We start from the raw sequence: 18,101 nt of genomic DNA, 5'->3' as shown, positions 1-18,101 counted from the left end.
TGGTATTCCACACAATTTACTAAATTGCAAGTAGAGTTACCACATTTTATTAGCAGGCTCTTACATGTTTCATAGCTCTTTTGCAGACAGAATTTCAACAGGAATTTCCTAGCATAAAGATGCATTATTAGAATAAGTTTCGCAAATTGAATTAGACTGTTGTGCAGCTGTTAAAAACACAGGAGCTCTGTCAAATTGGCTGAGAATTTCCCCTTAGTCTAGTTTTTAAAACATGATTTGTCCACATTTAGGCCAAATTCATAATATTTAGTTCAGTAAAGGGATTTTGTTTTAGAGGGCCAGAGTACTGTTTTAATGATTTCGGGTAATTAAATTAAAATTTAATATTGCCAGATCTAATAGAGGCAGGAAAGGATTATATATGTGTGTATGATGTCCTGTCACATGGAAAACTTTGTAATCATGTAACTAAAACTACGTGTCAGACTACTGAGATTCCAATACTATAACCACTTAGTTAGGAGTATGCCTCATTGAAATCAATGGAGCTTACTTCTGAATAGATGTGTATGGGGTAGTACTGAACAGGATAGCAGTAGTACTCTTGCCTTCCGAATCCTGTACAGTGGTACCTCAGGTTACATACGCTTCAGGTTACAGATTCTGCTAACCCAGAAATAGTACCTCGGGTTAAGAACTTTGCTTCAGGATGAGAACAGAAATAGCGCCGCGGTGGCGTGGCAGCACCGGGAGGCCCCATTAGCTAAAGTGGTGCTTCAGGTTAAGAACAGTTTCAGGTTAAGAACGGACCTCCGGAACGAATTAAGTACGTAACCAGAGGTACCACTGTATAAACAAACACTTTCAGCTTATATCCTCTTTGCTGTCCTAAAAACAAGGCACACTTTGCTGGTCAGAGGTGGCGAATAGCCATGTGTTTGGTGTGGAGGGGAGGTGAAAGGGAGAAGCAATTAAGAAATGCAGCATTAAATCACAATGGAAAATAGTGGAAACAGCAACAACAAAAAATTAAAACAAAATGTATGTGTCACAATGGCATTCTTCACGTCATAATGCCATTAAGAACTGGATAAACTAACTAGAAGTGCGTCGTAGTGTATTTTGTGACTAATATTTCTTAAGGTGAATTAACTGGTACATTTGAGTAGCCTTTTACTGATTTACTCTTCTGCCTGGGAACATCATCCATGAATTCGGGAGTCACAGATTTCTCTTCTAGATTTGTGAGCTCCAACATTTCAGCTGCCAGGGATCACATCACATTGGGGAGATAGGCTTATCTTGAAAAACTGGTACTGGTATAATGTGTGAACTATCCATTGGTATGATGTTTGATATTGAAAAAGTAGAAAAACTAAAAGAATAAAGTTGGGGCCGTTGACATCAGAATATAAGAGTGCAGTGATAAGTAACATACTAGAAAGGTCTGAATGAACTCAGTGGGCTGTTTCAGGAAGATCATATGATGTGTTAAAGTTTCTCAGAGGTATAGCATGTGTTGCATGTGAATACAAAAATATTTAGCTAGTTGAAGTTGGTTGGATATTTAACTAGGTAAAGTTTTTTTACTGCCACTAAGAAATGTTTATTCGTTTTTAGTAAATGCAGCAGACAATAAACAGAGGGATAAGAATATGACATGTATTAAAATATCAATTGATCCGTAAGTAAACTTCTTTTTCTAATTTACCTGAGAAAAGGGCATTCTTTTTTTTGTAGTTGACATGTCCAAGTAAAATTTGGCTTGCATTATTTAGAGTACTTAGAGCGAAGGAATGTTAAAATGCATATTCATAGAAAAGGCAGTTAAAATAGTGGGGAGAATTTTGAATGTCATAGCAGGAAGACATTTTGAGTGTTAAGTCTGCAGTAGGCAATTGCCCCTGTTTTTATGGATGTGATATAAAACTGAGTACATTTTTAAGAGATTACCGTATTTTTCGCCCTATAGGACGCACCGTCCCATAAGGCGCACCTAGTTTTTTGGGGGGGAAATAAAGGGGAAAAAGCTTCCCCCGACCCCAGCCCCAGAACAGGCAACTCTCCGCAAGCCGCGGGAGCCCAGCACCGGGCTCCCGTGCCTTGCGGAGAGCCGCGCCAAGGCTGGGTGCGCTGAGCTCAGCGCGCACAGGCTTCAGCGTGCAGGCAACTCTCCGCAAGCCGTGGGAGCCCAGTGTCGGGCTCCCGCGCCTTGCGGAGAGCTGCCCGAAGCCCCGGCGCGACTGCTCAGTGCGCCGAGGCTTCGGGATAAGAGGCAGCTCTGTGCAAGCCAGGGGAGTGCCCTCCCGCGGCTTGCGCATAGCTACCCAAAGCCCCGGCACGACTGCTCAGCGTGCCGGGGCTTCGGGATAAGAGGCAGCTCTACGCAAGCTGGGGGAAGCCCGGGAGGAACTCCCGCGGGCTCCCAAGGCTTGCGGATAGCTTCCTGAAGCCTGGAGAGGGAGAGGGGTCAGTGCACACCGACCCCTCTCGCTCTCCAGGTTTCAGCGAAAGCCTGCATTCGCCCCATAGGACGCACACACATTTCCCCTTCATTTTTGGAGGGGGAAAAGTGCGTCTTATAGGGCGAAAAATACGGTACTTCATTGAGTACTCAACATATACAGATTTTCATTAGTACGAACAGTTTTGTTTTTTCAAAGCAGAAAACATTCATGTGACACCAAAGGTGCATTTCCACTAGCAGAAAGCATTTTTTCATGGAAGGGGTCTTCACTTGGTGGAATAGCAATACATGATAAAGGTGACTCCAGTTCAGAACAATTCTCGTGTAAGACTTTGCACAAGCGTATTCTCGGGACTGTTCATTGCTTGCTACAGTTTATAGCCTACAGCCTGTCTTTTCCTTATTCATTTTTATATAGTGTAAATCTTTAGACAACCCTGGTTACTTTGGCACTGCCCTTTCAGAATTTGTGGTTTAGACCAAATACATTGTTTCTTTCTGCTCATAGTTCTTTGTTTCCATCTTATAGTATGTATATACAGTCAGACCTTGGAAGTCGAACGGAATCCGTTCCGGAAGTCTGTTCGACTTCCAAAACGTTCAAAAACCAAAGCGCAGCAGCTGCTGCTGCTTCTTTAAATTTGATCTTTATTGATTTGTAATCGACACAGGCACACGGGAGGGGGGGCACAAACATAGCACATAACTCGCAACAAAAGAAAGAAAGAAAACAGTACAATGTGAAAACACAAACACATTTCAGCCATCGACTTCCAACCTCCTTGGTGTGGGTTCTTTGTTTCCTTGTTACCTGCCTCTATTTTTCAATAAACTTAACCTGTATTATATCTTATTTGTGTTTTTTATACCTTATGCAATTCCGAGAGTTATTCAAAGCATTCTAAAGTTTTAATATGGGGACAATGTTCTTTTAAATATTGCCTCTAGATCTCCCATTCCTTTTTAAACTTTTGGGTCGTTCTATCCCTGCTCTTTTCCGTCATATTCACTAGTTCCATATATTCAAGTAGTTTAACTTGCCACTTGGTGGAAATTTATCTCCTTTCCACCCCTTGGCAATCCAAAAACCAGAGCGCAGCTTCTGATTGGCTGCAGGAAGCTCCTGCAGCCAATCAGAAGCCCCATCAGACGTTCAGTTTCCAAAAGAATGTTAAAAAACCGGAACACTCACTTCCGGGTTTTGATCGTTCGAGAGCCGATTTGTTCAGGAGCCAAGGCATTTGAGATCGAAGGTACGACTGTAAAGTATTTTGAGGCTATAGTCAATGTGAAAACTGAGTAAGGCTGGGTTAGGGATGGCTTTGTATTTGTGAAATCCATGAGTTACACTGTTATATTTTGACTGAAATGTGCCCTGAAACCTGAGCTTTCTTTTTTCTTTTCTTTTTAAAAGTAAGATTATGGGGAAAATGTGTAGATACCTTTTCTGTGAAAAGAGATTGAGTACAGTGTGATCAGTACTCACTTTTCCTGGTACAGAGGAATTCTCCCGGTTGCTATTAGACAGCAACAGTGTGTGTTTAAGTGTTTGCAAATTCAACATTGTGTGGCAAAATATTTTTTGACAAAATATTTATTTACATCTCCAGTGAATCAAATATTATAAGTATCTGGAATAATGGAAAAGGCATTCCAGTTGTGGAACACAAGGTAGAAAAGATGTATGTGCCTGCCTTAATCTTTGGACAGCTGTTAACTTCCAGCAATTATGATGATGATGAGAAAAAAGTTACAGGTAAACATTTTGTTCAGGACCTATTAGAGGACTAATACTAATTTGTTGTCATCATTTTGTAGTGATTGGTTTATTTTTGATAGAAGGGAAATACTTTGGTTGGCAATAAAGTATATGCAAGATTTAATTTGACATTCCTCTAGCTGACAGTTCCTAGACCATCATTAATACATAATGTGTATACTTACTGGAATCCCTTGTGCACACTTAGTATCATTAGGAAATGTTTAGTAGGACAAGCAAAATTTTGGGATAAATCGTTTTCTAAATGTTTTTCCCTTGTTTTTTCAGGTGGTCGTAATGGCTATGGTGCAAAACTTTGTAATATATTCAGTACAAAGTTTACAGTTGAAACTGCTTGCAAGGAGTACAAACACAGCTTTAAACAGGTATGCTAGTTTCCCTTTAATTCTTTGGACTTAGCCTCTTTGGTTGAAAAAAATCCCCTTTTTAAAAGCTTTATATTGCACAAAATATATCCATTTGTAATTCTTGTGAAAATACCAATTCGCTCAATAAGATGTTTGGTCCATTTGCATCTTAAGGATTTTTGTCTTGTTTGAAAAAGTTCTAACATAGAACTATAGAAACGTGTGTGATTCTCCTTAATTGTCTTAACCCTAGTGGAGAACTAACAAAAACTACTATTGTGAAGAACCCTGTGTCGTCTTTTTCAGTGCATTCAGTTTCTGGTCAGTGTGCGTGTAAATTGATTTATCTTCTCACAAGAAGGTGGTTGGCCTGGTTTAGGAAAATATTCTTCACTGCTGTTGTTCATAGCTGTCAACTTTTCCCTTTTCTTGTGAGGAATCCTATTCAGAATAAGGGAATTTCCCTTAAGAAAGGGACAGCTATTACCATATCTTTTGAGATAAAATGGAGCCTCATTTCTAGCCTTCTCAATATGGCATCTGCCATGTATTGTTTTTTCACCTAAAAGCTGCTGTTACAGATATGTTGCAGCATAGGATGAAAATGTTTAACTGAACTATCTATTTTGTAATTTATGAACTTCTATGTATTCACATTTGCGGGTGGCGCTTGCAGGTGGTGCTGTGGTGTAAACCACTGACCCCTGGGCTTGCCGATCAGAAGGTCAGCGGGCGGTTCAAATCCCCACAACAGGGTGAGCTCCTGTTGTTTGGTCCCAGCTCCTGCCAACCTAGCAATTCAAAAGCACATCAAAGTGCAAGTAGATAAATAGGTACCACCCTGGCAGGAAGGTAAACGGCGTTTCCCTGCACTGCTCTGGTTTCTCCAGAAGCGGGTTAGTCATGCTGGCCACATGACCCGGAAAAACTGTCTGCGGACAAACGTCGGCTCCCTCGGCCAGGAAAGCGAGATGAGCGCCGCAACCCCAGAGTCGTTCGTGACTGGACTTAACTGTCAGGGGTCCTTTACCTTTTTTATGTATTCACACTAGGAAATTTTCCAGGAAAATTTAAAAACAAAAATTGTTCGGAAATTATGTTTGACTTCCACTGCTAGTATTCCTGTAGGGTTAGCAAACTTTTAAAATAATTTTGTAATTTATTTAATTTTGGAGTCACTCCATAATCGTTCTGAATCAATGATGCAGTGGCCCACAATCAAGTTATTTGATAGCAGTATCAGTTATGACATAGGAAATAGTTACGTTATAGTTGCCATGTTGTTGCTTATAATCATGTTGGGGTGGTATTTATTTTATTTTTGAAGGACAAAGCTTAAGCTCTTTGTACTGCCCCTGAATACAGATTTAACTTAAATTGCAATAATCAACATTCTTCTGTGCACCTTTTTTGGTAGAATATAGAAAGATTGCTATTGACATGTGCTCCCTCTCTCTTTCTCTCATTTTTAAACAAAGACTTGGATGAACAATATGATGAAGACTTCTGATGCCAAAATAAAATATTTTGAAGGCGATGACTACACATGTGTCACATTCCAACCAGATCTTGCTAAATTTAAGATGGAAAAACTTGACAAAGATACTGTGGCCCTTATGACAAGAAGAGCTTATGATTTGGCAGGAGCATGTAAAGGGGTCAAAGTTATGTTTAATGGAAAGAAACTACCTGTAAGAGGCTTAGTAAATTATTTCCATAATTGTATTTGTGTGCTTTAAAACAGTAAGTAATTAATTTTGTAAAATCACAGGTGAATGGTTTTCGTAGTTACGTTGATCTTTACGTAAAAGACAAGTTGGATGAAACTGGAGTTGCTCTGAAAGTTATCCATGAACTTGCAAATGAACGCTGGGATGTATGTCTCACTTTAAGTGAGAAAGGATTTCAGCAAATTAGCTTTGTGAACAGTATTGCTACCACAAAGGTGAGTTGTTTTACATAATTTACAGTGGTTGAACTGGTAAAAGGGAAATGTGGCATTAAGCTACTCATGAATGTCATGTTACTGTGTTTAAAATGTCCAACATTTAATTCCCAAGCGCTATGTCAGTTCAATTTTTTAAAGAAGACATTCAGCTTAAATATTTTGCAATAAATTTCCTTAGTAGACGAAAAAGGTGAGAGACTGGCATAAGGCATGAATAGCTGCACCCAGTGTCTATGAGATTAGGTTATTTTGAGTTTATTGCAACATTCACACTTTTTAACAATGCCAGGCTTCCCTAACCTGATGCCTTCCAGGTGTTTTGGATGACTGTTCTTGTTATCCCATACCATTGGCTGAGGCTGATGGATATTGAATCCAAAATATCTGAAAGGCACCAAGTTTGGGAAGACAGAACTATGCCCGTGGTATGTATTCCAGGTTTGGTAATTTGTAGCATCCTGTGCTCTCACATATCTTATGCCAGGCACCCCCAAACTCGGCCCTCCAGCTGTTTTGGGACTACAACTCCCATCATCCCTAGCTAACAGGACCAGAGGTCAGGGATGATGGGAATTGTAGTCCCAAAACAGCTGGAGGGCCAAGTTTGGGGGTGCCTGTCTTAAGCTCTCTTATGCAGTTCATGGAATTGAAATATATATATATATATATATAGAGAGAGAGAGAGAGAGAGAGAATGAGAGAGAGAATGCTTGTGGTGTATGTGTACACATGCATCTTTACTAGTTTAGAGATGTTAGAAGATGAAAGAGACAGAGCAAACACTTCTGGGTATCTTATTTCTTTGTCCCTCCTGTGGAAACTACAGATAAATTAGTAATTAGTAATTCTAAAGTTTAATTCTCTCTCTTTTCTGACTTCCTTTTATTTTTAATTTTAAGGGTGGTAGGCACGTTGATTATGTTGTAGATCAAATTGTTGGAAAATTGATAGAGGTGGTGAAGAAAAAGAACAAAGCTGGCGTTTCAGTGAAACCATTCCAGGCAAGTTGATCCCCGCTTCAGAGAAAAATATTGGTCTGTCCTCATTTCAGATAAAAAGGTTTATCATTTCAGCATCTTTGATTCCTTTATTGTTTGTGTGTTTGCTTTTTGAACAGGTAAAGAACCACATATGGGTTTTTATTAATTGCCTCATTGAGAACCCGTCTTTTGATTCTCAAACAAAAGAGAACATGACACTTCAGCCTAAAAGTTTTGGGTCCAAATGCCAGTTATCAGAGAAGTTTTTCAAAGCAGTAAGTATTGCATATTTATTTGATATATTTATGGGAAATGCAGTCCTCTTTGCATGAAGGAAGGGAACTATGACATTCAGATTTATATGGTTTTCAAGTATGACAGTGTTGACTGTTCAGAAATGACTGTTAATGTGGCTGAATAGAAAGTAATGAATTACCAGAGTCTTCCTGGTTTTGCTTGTAAAATACCCTTTTTAATAAATAAAATATTAAGGTTATTTTACACAAGATAAATTTTGACACTGCTTTTGTGATGCAATACATCATTCTTGGAGAGAAATGGATCCTAACACTTCAGTATATTTTTTCTTTTCAGTGTGAACCTTTTTTTGTATTCCTAAGAATGACTGTGATTTTTTTTATTTTTTGTATTACAGGCCTCTAATTGTGGTATTGTAGAAAGCATCCTGAATTGGGTGAAATTCAAGGCACAAACACAGCTGAACAAAAAATGTTCATCAGTGAAACACAGCAAAATTAAGGGCATTCCAAAACTCGATGATGCTAATGACGCTGGTAAGAGCAAACTATCTTCTAGCATAGTTACCTGTATAAAATATGCATTTTATTTTTTAATAAAAACACTAAATGACCAACACATATATTCAAAATTTTGAACAAATATATTTTCCCTTTGAGCAAATACATTTTCCTGATGCATTGTAAAAATGTCCCTATTTCAGCATTAATGTCTTAACACTGTGCACAATTATGTTAAAGCAAGCTTCTCTTTTCCTCTTTATATTGTTTGCCACTGAAAGATTAATTCTGGACAAAGGGTTTGAAACACTTTCTTATATAATTGTTGATTAAAAGAAGCAAATCATGTCAAATATGCATCTCTGCCTTTTCAGTCATCAGTTGCTTTTTAAAAATTGAGTTAACTGTGTGTTGCTTTCTCGCATATAGTCTTGGCTGAAGATTTCATCAACTTAATTTCTCTCTCTCTCTCTCTCCCTCCCCCCCCCCCACTCCCAATTTGAAGGTGGCAAACATTCCTTGGATTGTACATTGATTTTAACTGAGGGAGACTCTGCCAAATCTTTAGCTGTCTCTGGCTTAGGTGTCATTGGAAGAGATAGATATGGCGTGTTTCCACTCAGGGGCAAAATTCTCAACGTTCGAGAAGCATCTCACAAACAAGTAAGGAAACACCATTTAAGAAGGTGGCTAATGAGTGTATACATAATACACATATAACACACATATGTATGTCTCTGTGTAATAGATACATGCTAAACTGTTGCTTGCCTCCATTTCTACTTTCTACACAGATTATGGAAAATGCAGAAATTAACAACATCATAAAAATTGTAGGTCTACAATACAAGAAAAGTTATGAAGATCCAGAGTCTCTGAAAACATTAAGATATGGCAAAATAATGATCATGACTGATCAGGTCAGTGAAAGATTTAGAATTCAAACAACCCATCCCACTTTGCCACGTTGCTTTGAAGATAATTCTGTTCTCCTTATCATCTCTGTATTACTTTTCATATCACTTGCCTGGCTGCCTCTCAGCCTTTATTTCACACCCCCTTGGCAACACCCCCTCTTTGCTCCTTAGTGATTCGGACATTCATATTTGTTTAGCCCCCTTGAGTCCTGTCAGGGGGAATGGTGGGGTATAAATGAGTTTAAAATAAAACAAAAATTAAAAATACTTCTGCCTTTGTTCAGCCTTGACATTTCATTTATTTTTTATATTTAGGATCAGGATGGATCTCACATTAAAGGCTTACTGATCAATTTTATTCATCATAATTGGCCTTCCCTTCTGAAACATGGATTTCTTGAAGAATTCATCACTCCAATTGTAAAGGTAAGTACACATTCTTCTGACACTAATTATAAACATACAGGGACAAAAAATTCATGTTCTTTTCTGATGTCAAACATTTTCAAAACAACATCCTTCTATGTAGTAAAAATATATATATTCAGGGAATTACCTTACTGAGTTGAATGATATCCTAAAGCAAAAAGTGACAAAAGGAAAGAGAATAAACTCAGATACATACAAACCCTTTCTTGGAATATACCAACAAAAGAAAAATGTGAAAAGTTGAAATAGAAAGAAGTGGTAGAACTAACTTGCCTTTTATTTTTTCTTCTGACTTTGAGGAATTTGGAAAGGGAACTCTGGGTTAGAGAGTTCCATTTGTTTATCAAATTGAGGCTTTGTACAAATGCTGTAATATGTTCAGAACTGTGATTTATTTAGCATTGGCACAGGCATTCGCTGCATGAGAATAAAATCACAAGCACTGGAAGAAGTATTTTGCCTGGACATTATTGGGAAGAGGCTGAACACATCTCCCATATTTCCATCTAGGCCTCTTCTCTTCCCCAATCCAATTCCTTAAGACCTGGACCTCAAATAACTTGTTGTGCATGAAGAGAGAAGGATTAATGGGGGCATGGGAGCTGTGTACTGATTATTAGCTGTAATGTGTGAGAGAGATGGGGGGCGAGCTGCTGCACCCACAGCAATCTATTTTGAATGTAATTTTCATAAACTTGAATAAAAAAATAGTTGCAGGATCTAACTTGTATATCTTTTGTTTTTAAGGCAAGCAAAAATAAACAGGAACTTGCCTTCTATAGTATTCCTGAATTTGATGAATGGAAAAAACATATGGAGAACCATAAAGCGTGGAAAATAAAGTACTACAAAGGTTTGTGTTTTAACTTCCTTGCCCAACAGCCAAGTGCCAAATCCTTTGAGATCCAGTCCAGTTAAACTTATTAATAACTAACAGCCCGGTCTTTACATGTTTTCTCATAAGTAAGTTCAACTGAGTTTAGTGGGGCTTACTCTCAGGTAAGCAGGTATAGGATCATAGCCTCAACTCAAAACCAATGGAATAGTTAGTTGAGACATAGCTACTCTCAGTGCGTTCAGTGAGACTTAGTCGTTACTAACTTCAGCTAAATTGACCTTTGGATTTCTTCAAGTGTAATTATTGACTGGTGGCAAGCTGTTTTATCTTTTGCCTCTTAGGATGTCCTCAAGTAGCTTTAAAATTAATTTCTTAAAAGGTTGAGATGGAAGATGGACTAAACTGGCATTTTTTCTTTCTTTGTCTCTGGGGTAGGTTTGGGCACCAGCACTTCTAAAGAAGCAAAAGAATATTTTGCAGATATGGAGAGACATCGAATTTTATTTCGATATGCTGGTCCTGAAGATGATGCCGCCATTACATTGGTAAATAACCTCCTGCACTAATTTCTTGCTGTCTGTTATCTCCTTGCCATTTGTAATTATATAGAACTCTGTCTAGTGAACCTCTTTCCACTAAAAGCCCCAAACATTTTTTCCCATGCTGGATGGCATTCCAGCCCTTTGATCATTTTAGATTTCTGTTTCTGTGTCTTTCCTAACTCTTGTGAAACCAACCAGAACTGTACTCTGGATATAATTTATATAATATCGTTCATATAATTTATATATAGTATCATTAGGACACTTGTTGCTTTAGTTAAGGAAAAGGTAAAGGGACCCCTGACCATTAGGTCCAGTCGTGACCGACTCTGGGGTTGCAGCGCTCATCTCGCTTTATTGGCCGAGGTAGCCGGTGTACAGCTTCTGGGTCATGTGGCCAGCATGACTAAGCCACTTCTGGCAAACCAGAGCAGTGCACAGAAATGCTGTTTACCTTCCCGCCGGAGCGGTACCTATTTATCTGCTTGCACTTAGATGTGCTTTCGAACTGCTAGGTTGGCAGGAGCAGGGACCGAGCAATGGGAGCTCACCCCGTCACGGGGATTCGAACCGCCGACCTTCTGATCGGCAAGTCCTAGGCTCTGTGCTTTAACCCACAGCGCCACCTGCGTACCGCTGCTTTAGTTAGTTTGCTATTAATGCTGAATTCATACAGTTTTTTAAAATAAAATACTCTACCACATTGAGTTGACTCTTTGATTGATCTATCTACTATGACTTCAAGGTTCCCACAGTAGGAGATGCGTGTAAGTGTGCCGATAAGTTGTACCTGCTGAGTAGAAAACAAGTGAAGCTGGGGGTGGGGGGAGGACATTGGGTTGGCTATATGGCTTGCAAATGCAGCTCACTTCATGCTCAGCCAATGTAAGCAGCCACCATGCAGAATAATTTGGGAAGGAGGCTATGGCACGCATCCCAGGGACGTGGCCTTGGCACGCCCCTGGAAGGAGGCAGTCTTCTAGTTCACTATTCTCCTCTCCTGTTGGTTCCTACTTGTAAAGTATTTAATTTCAAATACATAAACAATAATTGTTTAGGATACAGGTCTAGTAATGTTGGGTGGAGGAAAAACTGTAGACACAGAGTTGACAAACATTTTCCACGTTACTATGTTTGTTACATGACTCTTACCTGTTTTGTTAGTACTGGAATCATTTATCCTTCATTGCCTCCTTATTTCTGTTTTATCACCTTGATAGAGCGTGCAAGACATGCAGGAAAAAACTGCAGAAAATTAGTGCACACAGGCATTAAAAATTGATAAAATAGCTCATAGAGAGACTGCAACAGTCAAGTTCAGTCAGCCCAATATTTAAGATACTCTGACATCTTGGAGGTTGTTTCAATCATGTTGCATTGTTTAAAAAGCAGACTCTTGCACTCCTTATGTTTCATGATATTGCTGGTCTGAGGTTATTGCTGGACTGAATTTAACTCAGCCAGATAGTAGAAGATTCCCCTCTAAAAGTATTATTGTAAAGGAAGGCTGTTTAACTTATATCAGGTCTGGATCAGAAATGTAGGTCTGCCAAGCTAACATGGAAACCATATTCACCACCTTCTGGCCATGTGCACAATTGTCTCTCTTTTATAGCTTGCAGCATTTCCCCCCCTAGTTGTGCTTTATCTAATTATAGCATGTGAAATGTTTGTAGGCCTTCAGTAAGAAAAAAATTGATGACCGAAAAGAGTGGCTGACAAATTTCATGGAAGATAGACGACAGCGTCGATTACATGGATTACCAGAGGTATTGTTTCAGTACAGAACTAAGATGGAGTTGCAAATGTTATTTCTGTCGATGTTAAAGTAATAATAGCTTCTCTTTATTTTAGCAATTTCTATATGGTACAGCAACAAAACATCTCACTTACAATGACTTCATCAACAAGGAGTTGATTCTTTTCTCCAACTCAGACAATGAGCGATCCATTCCATCCCTTGTTGATGGTAAGTGAACCTTCATGGAATATAGCATCTTCTTTTATTTATTTTGAAGATGCTATTATTTTGAAGAAGAGGAGTGGAAATCCTTTAAACTTTGTTTCTCAAGCATGTAATTATTGAACGGGGTATTTTTATTCTATTGGTAAAGAGTACAAATTCCAAAAATGTTTTTTAAACTTGATTTTTCAACACAGGTTTTAAACCAGGACAACGCAAGGTTTTGTTCACTTGTTTTAAAAGAAACGATAAGCGTGAAGTTAAAGTTGCTCAGCTGGCTGGTTCTATTGCTGAGATGTCAGCGTACCATCATGGAGAGGTGAGTATGAGAAGAAAAAGAGGAGGAGGGAAATTCTCTGTGCCTTGCCTATCACTTGTTTAGTTTTGCAAAATGTTTGGTTTGGGGTGGCAGGGCAAGGCAAGTTCTCGAAAACCTCACTCCTTGCTTCATCTCTGATGGTTTCAGTGATGAGTGAGTATAGAAGACTCTCAATTCAGCTCCCAACTTCTCATCACTCTTTTCATCACTGAAGCTATAGATTTGTTGCAGATCATGCAGGACTCAGAATTGTTGTTGTTTAGTCGTTTAGTCGTGTCCAACGCTTCGTGACCCCATGGACCAGAGCCGCCAGGCACTCCTGTCTTCCACTGCCTCCCGCAGTTTGGTCAAACTCATGCTGGTAGCTTCAAGAACGCTATCCAACCATCTCGTCCTCTGTCGTCCCCTTCTCCTTGTGCCCTCCATCTTTCCCAACATCAGGCTCTTTTCCAGGGAGTCTTCTCTTCTCATGAGGTGGCCAAAGTATTGGAGCCTCAGCTTCACGATCTGTCCTTCCAGTGAGCACTCAGGACTCAGATTAGCATTTTTTATTTGTGCTGACACTGGGATGGTGAATGTGTTAGGGAAAAAAGTTCCTAAAGCAGTGACGGTCCTTAGATATGGTGCTCCCTTCCCCAACTTGATGGGCCATTTGCTAGTTAAGTCAGTAATTTATTCTGCACTCGTTTGCAGGTTAGTTTTTGGTGAGGAAAATGTGTTGCAGTAGTAACAGTGCTCTAAACATTTTCTTCCAGCAAGCTTTGATGATGACCGTTGTCAACTTGGCTCAGAACTTCGTTGGAAGTAACAATGTCAGTTTACTGCAGCCTATTGGTCAGTTTGGTACTAGGCTTCATGGTGGCAAGGATGCTGCAAGTCCTCGTTACATTTTCACTATGCTAAGGTAAAATTTTGTTCAACGCGCAAGTGGAACTAGTCTTATTTAAGTGGTACAGATTGTCAGTGTATATTTGTGATTGAGGGAGATAGCTAAAGATAACTAAATGAGTATTTCAAGCCACTTGCAAGTTTTCATGTATTGTTGACAAAACTATGTGAGCCTAATTGTAAAAGTGGCTCGATTTCTTTTTAGCTAATTACATTTCCATTCCTTCCATTTCCTAATATGTAGCGGTTAGGAAAAGTGAATAGTTTGTGCACTGCATTTTGTTTGAGACAAAGACTTCCTGTTTCTCCAAAGAAGAGACCTGCATTTAATAACTCTGGAACTCTTGACTTTCTGCTGTTTAATGCTTAAACTCTGACTTCAGTGGGTGAAACGTGTTTTGGCATTCGCACATTGTAGCAGAGCACTGTGTATATATCCACTGGGCATAAGGCACCAAAAGTTTTTTGCAACTAAATCCCATTTTGCAGTCTGACTTTTCTTTTGCCAGATTGTGCCCTTGAAGTTAGACATAACATATATACATACATGCTGCAGCAGTTTTCCCAGTCCCCCCCCCCCCCGGCATTTACTTGTTAATATCTTTAGCTCCTGGTGACACACTGGGACTTCGAGCCTAAACACTAAGCCATTTGTTTTAATTCTGGTATGCTCACAGGTTGGCTCACAAATGAGCTAGCAACAAATGGCTTACTTCTCTAAAGTGAGATTTCTTTTCCAACTGCTTTTTCCTGTCCCTTTATAACTTGCTAGGGTTTGGGACCAGGTGCTGGAATAATAATAATAATTTATTATTTATACCCCGCCCATCTGGTTGTTTCCCCAGCCACTCTTGGCGGCTCTCAATCAAGTGTTAAAAACAGTACAGTGTTAAATAATAATAATAATAATAATAATAATAATAATAATAATAATAATAAATTTTATTTATATCCCGCCCTCCCCAGCCAAAGCCAGACTCAGGGCGGCTAACAACAATCAAATAATCAAACAGTAAAATAGTTACACAATCTAGAATATTTCATTATAAAAATTAATTAAATCAAATTGAAGGCAACCAATTAAGCAAAATTCTGTGCAGGTTGCCAGAGGAGGGAGTCAGGCTGCGCCCTGACCAAAGGCCTGGCGGAACTTCCCTGAACAGGGCTGCCTTCAGATGCCTTTTAAAGATAGGATAGCTGCTTATTTCCTTCACATCTGAAGGGAGGGCGTTCCACGGGGTGGGCGCCACTACCGAGAAGGCCCTCTGTCTGGTTCAAACCATGGTAAAGCAAGACTGGGGTTGGGTTTGGACTTAACATCAAACTATAGTTAAAATATACAATGGCTTCACATTGTGGTTTGTCGGTGGAACACAAATTATGTTTGTCTGCTGGGTTTTCCTACAAACCATATTTAGGCTAAGGAAATCCTAGTTAAGTATTACAGGCAAACCAGACCAACGAATGAAGAGAGAAAAAGATGAAATGTTATAGGAACAAGCACCAGTAAAATGATACTGATTTCACTTTGAATAACATTTCCCAGAAATGTAGGATTTGGAATTAAAGATTACTTTTTTATCTGTCACAGGCTGCTTGCATAATATCTCTGGTATATGTTTAGTAGGTGCAGTGACAGTGAGCTATGGTATCAAAGTAGTGTTCTGCTGTGAAAATATTGAGCTAAAAATATATCCTGAATGCTAAAACAAATATAACGATGACAACTCAGAAGATAAGCAGACAGAAATCTTTGGTGTCTTCATGAGCTGCTTCCAGTGAAGGTAGACGGTACGGAACTAGATATTCCAGTTTAAGTGCACTTAATACTAACGGATTTCAAAGAGACGAAAAACATTCTTTACTATGCACAAGGCTGTACCTCAAAGTCTGTTTTAGAGGCTTCTTATACATGCACAGGCATCCTGTTGAGTGCATTATTGTTTACTGAGAATGCTGTGCAGTATGTTAGAGGAACCATGATGCTCTCAGCTGGTGCAATAAAAAGAACAGTTTATAACTTATTAACTTAAAAAAACCCTTTATTTCCTTTCTCTTTAAAGCCCTTTAGCAAGGCTGCTTTTCCCGACAGTGGATGATAATCTGCTTAAATTCCTTTATGATGATAACTTGCGTGTGGAGCCTGAATGGTACATTCCCATAATTCCCATGGTCTTAGTAAATGGTGCCGAGGGCATCGGAACCGGATGGGCATGTAAAATTCCAAACTACGATACCAGAGAGATTGTGAACAACGTCAGAAGAATGTTGGACGGGTTGGACCCACATCCTATGGTAATGAAATGTTCACTGCAGGCCAATATATTATAATGCTTTCATAAAGAAGACAAACTCGTGACCCCTCTCATATGCCTTTATTTTATTCTTATTCCGTCTTGACAAAATATGGTATTATTGTGGATGAATGTGTTTTCTCAAATTTGCAGAACTAAAATGGAAGTTCTTTAGTCACCAAATGATTCAATAATTGGCCATGATCCATGTTTAGCAAAGATGTCCTCACATATAGGAAAGCTAGCAACTTTTCACTAGGTTTTCTCTAGAGTAACTTTCAGACTTGGAGTGGAAAGGTGATACACAAAGGGGCACCTCTGCAGTTTCCACAGCTGTGGCTGCTAGAAAAAGGTGTAGCCACGATTCGGGCTGCCATGATTCATCCTAACTTTTAACTGCTCCTTGTGGTACCTACATGCAGCTTTGTACGTAGGAATTGCTGGACTGGACTTGCCCACAGAAATAATGTTATACTGCTAATTTCTAGGTGGACATCATTTTAGTTTTAAATGCCGATAGAGCATCACTCAATATTTTAGTTTCTTAGAAATAAAGAAATAAAGAAATAAAGAAAACTTTATCAAGGCTTACTAGGGGGCATGTTGCTAATATGTCAAATAATCCTTAACGTTACAGCTTCCAAACTACAAAAACTTCAAAGGAATGATCCAGGAACTTGGTCAGAACCAATATGTAGTGAGTGGGGAAATATTTGTGGTTGACAGAAACACAGTGGAAATCACAGAGCTTCCAGTTCGAACATGGACTCAGGTGAGTACTTTTAAGATGATTTTCGGTTTTGAACGTTTGTAATTCCCCCCCCCCCCTTTTAAATAACTATTTCCCCTCCTTTTTAAATGTCTGTATAGGTTTACAAAGAACAGGTGTTAGAGCCGATGCTGAATGGAACGGAAAAAACACCAGCATTAATTTCAGATTACAAGGAGTATCACACTGATACAACGGTGAAATTTGTTGTGAAAATGACCGAAGAAAAGCTTGCTCAGGCCGAGGCTGCTGGACTTCACAAAGTCTTTAAGCTTCAGACAAGTTTAACTTGTAATTCTATGGTAACTTTTCTATATGTTTGACTACCAGCACTAATTGCACTTTAATCATTTTTCTGTTGCCGTGGCAGCAATATATTCTGTATACCATGTGACTAAAATGCCTCACTTCATATTTCCTTCGATACAAAAAGCAAAAGGGGGCTAATAGTAATTTGAGGTGGTAAACCTTAACTTCAAAACTTTATCAGACAAATCTGGTGTAAAAAGTGTAATTTCCCCCCATTAGTAATAATTTATTTGTACCCCACCCATCTTGCTGGGTTTCCACAGCACTCTGGGCGGCTTCCAACAAAAGATTAAAAATACATTAAAACAGTCATTAAAAACTTCCCTAAACAGGACTGCCTTCAGATGTCTTATAAACGTCAGATAGTTGTTAATTTCTTTGACATCTGACGTTAAGTACACATGGGTCTGATATCTGGTCATTTAAAAAATTGTACAACCTGCACAATGCCTATTCAGGTGATCTTAGAATAAAAACACTTTGACTCACTCAGCTGGTGATTGGTCTATAATTTTAAAGAGATTACTCAAGATTTGAGAATTCCAAACTCCTGGCAAAATTGGGGGCTCTTAACTCTTTCAATATCTCCCTT

General features: G+C 39.0%; 2 protein-coding genes across 12 annotated transcripts in view; one reads left to right on the top strand and one right to left on the bottom strand.

Annotated features, from left to right (window-relative positions):
• LOC310689957 (uncharacterized protein) overlaps positions 1-18,101 on the bottom strand; it is a 621,685-nt gene that overhangs the window by 240,793 nt on the left and 362,791 nt on the right. The gene's annotated exons all lie outside the window — the stretch shown is intronic.
• TOP2B (DNA topoisomerase II beta) overlaps positions 1-18,101 on the top strand; it is a 47,475-nt gene that overhangs the window by 12,570 nt on the left and 16,804 nt on the right. For all 8 annotated transcript variants that reach the window (XM_083467781.1, XM_083467780.1, XM_083467779.1 and 5 more), the window contains exons 4-23: positions 1,582-1,645; positions 4,039-4,184; positions 4,476-4,573; positions 6,034-6,246; positions 6,327-6,500; positions 7,403-7,504; positions 7,621-7,758; positions 8,139-8,277; positions 8,747-8,904; positions 9,036-9,161; positions 9,474-9,584; positions 10,335-10,440; positions 10,861-10,970; positions 12,644-12,736; positions 12,822-12,936; positions 13,128-13,249; positions 14,005-14,153; positions 16,201-16,432; positions 17,069-17,203; positions 17,302-17,502. In XM_083467781.1, coding sequence (XP_083323907.1) covers positions 1,582-1,645; positions 4,039-4,184; positions 4,476-4,573; positions 6,034-6,246; positions 6,327-6,500; positions 7,403-7,504; positions 7,621-7,758; positions 8,139-8,277; positions 8,747-8,904; positions 9,036-9,161; positions 9,474-9,584; positions 10,335-10,440; positions 10,861-10,970; positions 12,644-12,736; positions 12,822-12,936; positions 13,128-13,249; positions 14,005-14,153; positions 16,201-16,432; positions 17,069-17,203; positions 17,302-17,502 — 2,732 coding nt within the window. The remainder of the gene's footprint in view (positions 1-1,581; positions 1,646-4,038; positions 4,185-4,475; positions 4,574-6,033; positions 6,247-6,326; positions 6,501-7,402; positions 7,505-7,620; positions 7,759-8,138; positions 8,278-8,746; positions 8,905-9,035; positions 9,162-9,473; positions 9,585-10,334; positions 10,441-10,860; positions 10,971-12,643; positions 12,737-12,821; positions 12,937-13,127; positions 13,250-14,004; positions 14,154-16,200; positions 16,433-17,068; positions 17,204-17,301; positions 17,503-18,101) is intronic.

The sequence above is a fragment of the Podarcis liolepis genome (genome assembly GCF_965112155.1).
Source record: "Podarcis liolepis genome assembly, chromosome: 12".
Taxonomy (NCBI): Eukaryota; Metazoa; Chordata; class Lepidosauria; order Squamata; family Lacertidae; genus Podarcis; species Podarcis liolepis.
The sequence above is the reverse complement of the archived record's forward strand: the minus strand, read 5'-3'. Positions and strand labels throughout refer to the sequence as shown.